General features: G+C 41.6%; 1 protein-coding gene across 2 annotated transcripts in view; it reads left to right on the plus strand.

The window, feature by feature from the left end:
• LOC103620862 (cTAGE family member 5) overlaps positions 1 to 6,864 on the plus strand; it is a 36,350-nt gene extending 29,486 nt beyond the window's left edge. For both annotated transcript variants that reach the window (XM_017741915.1, XM_008639594.2), the window contains 5 exons: positions 642 to 794; positions 2,151 to 2,282; positions 4,758 to 4,834; positions 5,249 to 5,483; positions 6,295 to 6,864. In XM_017741915.1, coding sequence (XP_017597404.1) covers positions 642 to 794; positions 2,151 to 2,282; positions 4,758 to 4,834; positions 5,249 to 5,483; positions 6,295 to 6,446 — 749 coding nt within the window. In that variant the 3' untranslated portion in view covers positions 6,447 to 6,864. The remainder of the gene's footprint in view (positions 1 to 641; positions 795 to 2,150; positions 2,283 to 4,757; positions 4,835 to 5,248; positions 5,484 to 6,294) is intronic.
• Positions 6,865 to 10,029: the final 3,165 nt, after the last annotated feature.

The raw sequence follows: 10,029 nt of genomic DNA on the forward strand, positions 1-10,029 counted from the left end.
TAAGTTGAATTTTAGCACGGAGAATTAGAGTATGATAGCAGAATTCAGTATTTCTGTAATTTTTCAGACCCAGTCTGTTTTAAAGGAAGCTTGCAATCTAAAATCACTCATTTTTACAGTTTTTCTTGCACTTGATTACGTGTTGACCTGGCCTTAGCGGGGTTTTTTTGTTTGGTTTAGTTTTATTCTTCTTCTTGAATAAAGAATTAGAAAGAACTAGAAGAGTGCTGAATCCAGATGGGTGTTTTATGATACCGGTATTAACTCTCAGCATGGTAATTTTCAGTTTGATTAGCAGCAGGATTTTATCCCTGAGAAGATTATTTGTCATGGAGGTACTAGTTTCTGATTCAAATTAACTGAAACTTGCGAAACTACGAGTTTTTTAGAAAGCATTGCAGGTCCTCTCTGTTGTGCTGTTGTTGAACTAAGAGCTTTTCATTGCACACCTTTAAACACCTCTCGTGGACATAACTGGTCATCAGCACACAGCTGGAGAGCCTTGTGGAGCCGCGCGCCTCTTGTGTCCTGACAGTGTTGGCACTCCATGATTTGTTTCACTATTTCCAGACTTAATGAGGAAAGCCATAGCAGAGGATTTAAAATACAAGGGTGAATAACTACCTGATTTCTTCGATTAGGATCCAGAGGACCAACTGCCGTGTACGAAGCTGGTAGTGAAAGAGGAGAGCTGAATTCTGATAGATTGACTGATCCCCACAGACCACCATCAGATACTGGATCCCTGTCTCCTCCTTGGGAAAGAGAACGCAGGATAATTCTGCCTCCACCAGGTATAAAACTCTGCTTAGCTACTGTATCCATGGAAAAGGGGAGCTACTGACTTGCAGTGTACATATGTAAGTATTTTGGGTTTAAAAATATTAGGTGTTTTCTTGGACCTGCACATGCAACCAAACTGGGTTTTTCTAACAGCAGGTTTTTTCCTCTTCTTTAACAGTGTGGTTCACTTGCACTTCTCTGCTATCTTTTAAATACACGTTGGTATTACCAGGGGAAAATCAACTGTTTGGGTTCATCATTTTACTGGGAGTCTGTGTAGTGTATCAAAAGGCCTGTCTGGGCTGGATAGTTAATAAAAGATCTGAGAAGTAAAAAGTTTTAATTTATTTAAATAAAAACTAGGTAATGTTGAAAAATACTGTTTTACAAAAAGACCCCATTTATATTAATAGTACAGGAGTACCATGGTACATTCATCCTGTCTGGCACATGTTTTCCTGTTGATACTGTCTCTTCAATGATTAACAGCAGCAAAATCAGTCTTCACTCTCACTTCTTTAGCTAAACATCTGTATTGCACATTACCATTCAGGGAAGGCAGAGATGAGTTAAAGAGGATTCTGCTGATATTTCTGAAGTAAAAACTTGAGGGGATGGACAACCTTCCTGGATACCTGTAATGAAAAAGAAAAAATGTTAAAAGTTTAGAGAAAATAAAAATTCTGGTAATGTACACAGATGAAGGTACCTTGCAGTACCTCAGTTATTACTGCAGCAAGCAATACCAGATCTGTGTGAAAGCCTGGTGGTAGAACTCACGGTCCTCTCAGGATGTAGTTTCTCATTTGGCAGGTCTGGTCTGATGACAGGATACTGCAGAGGGGTAGTCTTGTTTTCTTGGCCTTTCCTTGGTGTTCTTAGCCCACCTTTGCACTTGGATCTCACAGATACAGTTTGTCTTGTAGCTGCATGATGGATTGCTAGATCTGATGCCAGCAAGTTGGTGGGAACATATTGCAGCAGTAATGGAAAACAGCATTCTTACCTAAGAATGGCTTAAAACATACAGTACCTTATTTTGTCTTCAATCTTCTTTGCTGGACCTTTGTTTCAAGGGAACACTGTTTATAACTTAGGCAATCTTAGCTTTCAAAATTCTGCTGTATGTTAAACCAAAAACCAGTGAACTTTCTCTTTTGCAGCTCTTTAGAAACATAAGATACTGGATATACTTGGTGGGATTCTTCTGTTTGGGTTATTTAAGGTTTGTTTGCTCACCCTGATTAATAGATACTTTGTATATTTACAAGAGCATAAGATACCCAGAGAATCTTTCTGGTCTAAAATTATGTGGAATGCGAGGAATAAACCTTCACAGACCTGTTTTGTGATTTCTTCAATGTTAGGTGAGCCTTATGCTGATCCAGTTCTTCCTGCTCGAAGACAAGAGAGATTTTTCCCTAATCCTCCAAATACTGGAAGACTTTCTGGACCAGCAGAACTACGAACTTACAATGTGCAGTCTTTCGATAAAACAGGTGGGAACTGCTTCCATGATACTCTAAAATGGAAAATCTCAGTGTAAACTGACTGTGCAAAGTAAGCTGTGGCAAGAGGACAGGTTTATAGCTACCACAGATCTGAGGTTCCATTGTGTAGAAAACATTTTAACACCTGCTGGCCTTGCTGCAGCCATTCCCTATTGGAGCAACAGCCCTCCCTGCTGACAGGTGGGTGGGATTCCATGAATGGCAGTCATGAGGTATTTTTTTGGTCTGCCCTCACTGTTCTGTGTGTTGACCACTCATAATTGGTTTAGAGTCTGTTTGGTCCCTCCCATGAGGCTCATCACAGCATTAAAACATCACAAACCCATACTTGAATTTCCATGCCACACTCGGTAAAGTTAGAAAGGGTTAGACTCACAAAGAGTGAAACAGAAACAGCCAACTGTTCAAGTGTCCACTGGCTTGGTGCATGGAGGTGGAAGGTCCTGAGACCTCTTCCTTCAAACTGTTGACTATACTGGCAGCTTTTTGTAGTTCACAGTGCAGTTGCCTCCAATTTAATCACACCTTTCACTGACCCACTAGTTTTGAATAGGCCAATTACATATATTTTAGTTTGTGACACCTGGAAACTGCCAGAAGCTCATAGGCAAAGTTTTGGTCACTGAGACCTTATCACTGACAGCTTAAAAGCTTATTACTTATTAAGCATTTTTTGTCTTTATGTAATGCCCTGGTAAGTCACATGTCTGATTCATCAGCGAGGTGAAGCCATTAAATTCCCAATAGAAACTTCACCACCCAGGACTCAGTTACTGACAGTAGGAAGTTACCATCTCCCTTGCACCATTTCTGGCACCTTTGCTGCTTGGTGTCACAGTTGTGAGAACAGGGAATGCTGAATCTAGTTTCAGGTTGAAGGTTCAGGTTCCAAAGTGAATCGTTCTTTACTGGAAGATAGTTCTCCCCTGTGCAGCTACTGACCTTCCCTTTTTCCCAAGCCTTCTGTCTGTTTCACTTCTGCTTTCTAATACTTCATGTTCCACAGAGGCCTTTCTTCTAGAATCTGGCTGCTGACTGAAGGACAGGAGAGGTGCACTGGTCTTTGCACTTGCTTACTGCGTCCCTTTTTACCCCTTTCTTCAGGCACTGCCAAGCAACAATTAATTCATTTTTTTAAATGTTGTATTCAGTTCTTGGGCGATTCTAAACCGCAGTAATGGCACCAGGGTTTTGGATAACCCTGTTGCCAGAGTTTAACAGGTCATTAAGCATGTGTGAATGTTGCTCTTTACAGGCACATAATTTCACTAAACTTGGGTGAGTATTTGTAAAAAAAACCCTTCAATTAAAAAACCAACCACACAAAAACCAGTCCATCCAGCATATCTGATTTAAGAACATCAGAGTATCTCACAGTACTGAAATCAAGGCTCCCACTCATTAAGAGTGAACAAGTTACACTTCTTATGAAGATGATCAAAATGTTATTTAAAGTGAACAAAATAATACGGATTTTCCTAAGCTGGGGTGGCAAATTATAAAAACTTTTCACTTGAGGAGGTACCTGGGGCAGGAAGCTTCTTGTCAGAAAGAAGAGTTAAAGGCTGGCAGAGTTTGTGAGCAACTTCACAAGGACCTAAAATGGAAAGTGTTATGCAACCTAAATACCAAGGCATGAATATTCTCTGTGTGACATAGGAGTTGAACTGTTTTAGATTAAGTAACAATATCATCAATGAGGCAGGGCCTGCTTGAAATGACAAGTAATTTAGAGTTTTGAAAAGACCTATCTGTTCATTGAGAAAAAAGCTTTGTTTGCTTTCAAGAAGTAGAAATACAATATGCACATAAAAATTCAGTCACTAGTTAGAAGTCTTGTTTTGGTCTGGTGGTTTTTAGTGTATCTATTCAAGCTGAAGTGTAAGAAAGCAATATACTTCAAATCCCAGGTTTGGGGGGTTGTTTGTTTGTTTGTTAAAAGAAAGTGGTTTTAGTGTATATATTTAGTATATTTATATCCAGTCAGATTCTACTCTCTGACAATTTCCTTTAATAATTTTCTCCAGTTGTTATAGAAAATACTTGTTCCCAGTAAAGTTTAAAAACACTGAAGTTTCTATTTCTCTCTTTACTTATAAAGTAAGGCAAATGAGAGGATTATTATTATTATTATTATTACTACTATTAATTCCTGACTGCTTGTCCAAAACTGAGGTAGTTCTGGAAGTCTTCTTGAAATTTGTCAGCCAAGGAGGGAATTGGTTTTTGTCATACTTGATTTGGATTTGTGTCAAGCTCTGTGCCAAGAGTCTATGATAGCACAGCCATTCCCAGCGTGGGGTTTACCAAAGAAATAAACTATTAGTCAGAGGGAGGGGGAAAATTGAACTGCTACTTGCTGTTGGTTTTGTTGCCTATCTATCCTGATGTCAAAAAAACTTACTGAAATTGGTGGAGAGAAAGAGATCAGCACTGAATAATTTCTTTAACTTTTACATACAGATGGACAGACATCTTCAGAACATAGTCCACAAACAGAACCAAGTGGAGATGGGATGAAGGATCATTCGAACTTTAGTGTAAGTAGCTAAAGAGCTAAAGTAGCTAAAGAGCAGCTTGATTTAAAGAAGCTTTAATTTTCTGCAAAAACCAGAAACATTTGTCTGTAGTCCATTGGTCACATTATATTGCACTCTGCAGTGCAAATTATAAAATTATATGTATACTTTATCACAGCACTTACTGCCTTGTGAATTAATTTTGATGTATTACTAATATAGTCCCTGTTGAAAATTAATTATATCCCAAAATATGAAGCTATGGTCAAGTGGATGGTCAGTACACATAGATAGCCTTGCTCGGGATTATGCTGCAGCTAAGGCAGAGCTGGAACTAGCCCTGAGCTAGTGTCACACCTACATGAAAGCAGGCCTGATGGGACTGGAGAGGTTCCCTTTCCCTCCACTAACTTCCCTGGTTTCCTTGTGTTGCAGAACTCGCTCCCCGATCAGTCGCTGGCACCTGAAAGTGAAGCTGTCATTTCAGGGTTTGCACCCCTGCCTTTCCCTCCAGTCAGACCTCCATTGATGCCTGTGGATCCTAGAGCACCACCAGTACCTTTCATGAGACGAGGACCTCCTTTTCCTCCCCCTCCTCCTGCTGGCATGTACGGGCCACGGGAATGCTTTCCAGTACGAGACTTTGGGCCTCCGCGCCCTCCGCTGCCAAGTACGTGGCTTTTGCCAGCATTTGTTTCAAATTGATGCATGGGAGTGCTTTGTGCAGGTAGTGAGTTACCACACTGGGTGGATGTGCACATATTTGCACACACTACTTCTTAATTCAGCTAGCAGGGAGCATCTTTTCTGATTAAGGTTCATTGTGTTGTACACTTCCTTTTTCACAACAGCTCGTCTTGATGTTTTTACAAACACTAGCTTTTGCTGGAAAATACACCTACATGTACTGTTCAGCATTTAAAGGATTCTTTTTGTGGGGTAGGAAAGCAAGTAGGTGGTTACCTTAATCCTTTTCTTCCTGTGAAGTTGCACCTTACATAAATCTTAAAAGTTTCATCCTCTGGCTCTGAGGTGTGGTGGTGCCCTGCAAAGGCACAGTCCCAAAACAACTGTTCTCCCTTTGAGTTTGCATGACTGGAGCAAGATGTCAGTGTCAGACTGCAGGGCTTCTTTCTGACTCCTGCTGTTCTCCGAGTATGTGTGAAGAACTAAGCCATTTATCTGCCAAAATATCTGTAAGGTGTGGCAGGTAAGGGCTGCTGTGGCAGACTGAAGGGGATGTTGGCAGCGGCAGCCCAGGAGCTGGCAGTGGCTTGCTGCTGCTTTGAGGCTGTTGTGGGTAACTACTGAGAAAAGTGATGGTTTTGCCCTCATCCTTCCTGGCATCTCTGTCTCTTTGGATCCTGACATGTGACTCCTAGTTAGATAGGCCTAGCTGAGCACTAAGACAGCAAGAGAAGCAGGTGTATATGTTTCCTGTTGTGATTGATATTAACTGGACTACTCTGATTCTCTCACAGTAAGAAACCCATTTCCAATGAGACCTTATCCTCACTATCCACCTCAACGACCTGGATTTTTGCCTCCACCACCTCCTCCTGAAAATAGAGTTGAACCATCTCAGTCAAATCCATCAGCTGTAGAACAACCAGAACCACAGCAGGAGACTTGACAGTCATTTGGGGAATGTCCTGAACCAGCTTTGTGCTCTCCTACTGGCATTTTTCCTTATGTTAAGTAACCATTGTTACTTAGGTCTATACAAACTACTTTGCTCAAATTGAAGCTTAATAGAGAAAATTCTCAGGATAGTATTTTGTAAATAAAGAATTAAATAACTATGAATATTGTGAATAAGTGATTTCCACTGTACAATAGTCATTTTAAATTAAGTATTTCTAACTTGAATAATATCTTCAAAGGTGTATAAAATTAGATCACGTGAACCTTATTGTGAAAGTCCAGCTGCTTTGTCCTGGTTGAGCTGTACAGGGAGGCTCCTGCATGCCAAAAGTGATGCTTGCTGCTTTATGAATAGGATGTGAAAACAAATCAAACGGTTAATAAAAAGCTACAAAAAATGAAAGCAATGTCACTGGTAACCTGGTACAATAGAAGTAGGTGAAGATGAATGACCATGATTCTCCACTCCAGTCCCCTCTGTCAGTGACCTTGTCGGTGACCTTTCAGCTCTCAAGCTCTACAACATGGCAGTTCTCCTGCCACGACACTGAGGGGGAAGGGGCAGCACAAAAGCTGAGCGACTCTCCCCTCACTCTTCAAAAGCTGGAGTGGAGTAGTGTTTGTTATTGAAGATGTGTACAGGGAGGAAGGAGTCATAGCTAGGAGATGCTCAAGTACAGCCCAGCCCTTGCCTTTGAAGATATATGTGTGCAGCAAACTAATAGGAGGGGTGCTTTTTACGGTCTCAACATGAATTTATTAGGCTTCAGATTTTAACACCAGCATTTGGAAAATGCAGGGCAGGATAAAAGCAGAATTAAAAAGTACAAGAAGGACGTGGCAGACTGCAGCATTAATAACTTTGTGTCTATAAAAGCATTTGCTGTGGTACCTGGTTCACCTCTTCAGGCGCGGTTCCCGTGTGGTGTTTCCCTGGCAGGAACGGCTGTCCCAGCAGGCACAGTGCCCCCACCTGCAGCCAGGGCATGCTTGACCAGTGCCAGGCTGGGTCTGGACAGAGCCAAGCTCTGCTTTTACTGACAACTGTACAATCTAAAGACTTCTGCTAGGAGCTGGTGGCTGTTCTGACAGTTTGGCTTCAACTTGGAAAGGTGTAAGGACTCAGTGCAGTCATTTGGTAAGGGACTCAGATAAAAAAGCAAACTGGTTTTGGCAAGCCCCAACTCCCAGCAGCAGTCCAACCACCAGTCTCCATTCTCGGCATGCAGGCACACATAACACACAGTTTCAGGCTTTAATGTAAATGCAGCTGCCACCACACCCCATAATTAGAAGTTACCAAAGAAAAAACTCCAGCCCACTTTTTTTTTGTAATTGCTTAGGTTTAGTTTGCCAAGGGAGCATTTTCTCCTGTAGCTCAGTACTCCTGCTCCTACATTACCCCCAGATTGGCTTCTTTCAGCTGTAGAACTCTTCCATGGCTCATTCCTACAATTTCTTTATCCTTTCTGCTTCTAGTTTAGCCCTTGAAGCATTTCGATAAGCCTTTGTACTGCAGCGATTCAATGACAGATTCTGACGAGACATTTTAAAGCATCATCAGTCTTAAATTAACCATGTAGTTCAATGTGGCTGTTGCATTACTTTAGCCAATTAGTTGGTGGCTATGAGTTTGCCTGAGAGACTTCACAAGGATTCTCAAAGGAATTACTGCATTTTACCCTTACCCTTGTCATCAGCCATAGGAAGAACCAAACTGCCAAATACAGCCTTGCCCCTGCACAGAAATCCTGGGCTGATAACACTCCCAGAAACCTTTTTCATTCCTTGCCCAACTGACCTGAGAGGCTGCAAAAACTATTCATGAATGTATCTGTGTTTTCTGAGCAAACACAGTATTTCCCCCGTGTGAGTTAAATATTTGTTCTAAGTTAACTGAAAAATTCTTCCTCCACCAAAACAGTCTACTCTATGCCCACAATGGTACCAGAAGCTGCAGGCAAGAGAAAAGACAGCTGGACTAAGATAATGTAGGAAAAGCATGGATTGGATCATCCTGCAGAGAGAATGGCATAATTGCAGGCTTTTTTCTTCCTCCCTCCCCAGTAGTAGTCCAAAATTTTATTTGCAAATTTGGAAACAAGCTCCGGTTTATGCTATAGGAAGCAGGTAGATGGTAACCTGTAAAATGTGGAAAGGTCACACAAAGTGTATGTGGGGAAGTCCCTGTTCTGCCCACCCCCCAAAAGAATAAGCAACCCAGTTTTGACAGATGAAGTCTTGTGTTCCAAGCTCCTGCAGCTGAACCTAGAACGCAAAAGACTAACTTGACATTGCCATCTCTTCAGGAAATACAAAGAAACAAGAAGTAAAATTCCTTTTGGGATTATGCAAGTTCAAAGTAATTTCACAATAGTTTGTAAGGTCCCACTCCAAATGCAAGAGAATATTAAGACTATCTTAATTTCCTAATGATTACAGATCACTTCAACTTGAATCCCTTCATCCTGGTATCACTAATAAAGATCCCTGCTGAAAATACAGGCAGGTGACAAACCCCTTTTATCTATTCCTCAGACAGGAGAAAAATCAGGGGTGCGTTTCTCCAGCACTGCTCAAGGTAAGGCTTTCACCACACTCCTGCTTTACTGGACTCCCTCCAATTGCCAAGATAGAAAGATTCTAGCCATCTTTTAAGTACACCGACTTCTTCCCTGAACACAAGCCAAACCCAGTGAGAAGACTTCAGACTGTATGAAAAAAATCAGACTTGGAGCACTAACAATGGACAGCCACCGGTAAGAGCCAGCTCTGGCTGCAACTGCAGCGAGTGAAAGGGCTGCACATCTCTCTACTGTAGTCAAGTGGGCTGCTGCTCCTCCTCCTCATCTTATCTTTCAAGATTAAATTAATTAAAGCAGAAAACAGGTTAGACCAAACAGATTAAAAACACATTTATATAAGAGAAAGGCAAACAGGTTACTTTCCAACTCCATTTAGTAAGGAGTAACCTAAATGCAGTAGTGTGCAGAGATAAAGTTACCATTCTGCAACTGTTTAAACCAGAGCATGCAGAATTTGCTTTGTTTCTGGCTTTTTCTGTGTGACTTCCTGAAATCTTGAACCCTTCAAGATCACACTTCAGGTTCAGACGCTGCTGAACAATCACCATCAGATTTAACTGCTACGTAAACCTTCCTCCTGAGGCTGAGCCCTGAAAGGCACCACAAGTACCAGTATTTCACTTTACTGGAACATGAAAAGCTGTAACTGTATTTACCTTATCTTTATTACCCACAGCATCTCTTCAGTGTGTTGGCAAATGATCTTGCTTACCAAATCTGGAGGATCTAGGAAACTGCTTGAACAAGCAGTGCAATTTTCACACTTGGCAGCAGTTTGGGCTGCCACGTAGCAACATGAAGTTCAGAAGCTCGAATGAAGTCCGTGCTTGGCACGCACACACTGACCAGCCACTCTGACAAGCCTCACAGCACAGTCAGCCACTGCAGGCCACAGCAGCTCTCCAACAGCTGACCAGACATCTGCAGTTTCCATTCAGAAGGCACAGCTGTGTACTCTGAGTACGGATAAAATGTCAAACTGAAGCA

Source organism: Corvus brachyrhynchos, unplaced genomic scaffold, assembly GCF_000691975.1.
Source record: "Corvus brachyrhynchos isolate BGI_N302 unplaced genomic scaffold, ASM69197v1 scaffold115, whole genome shotgun sequence".
In the NCBI taxonomy this organism is placed as follows: Eukaryota; Metazoa; Chordata; class Aves; order Passeriformes; family Corvidae; genus Corvus; species Corvus brachyrhynchos.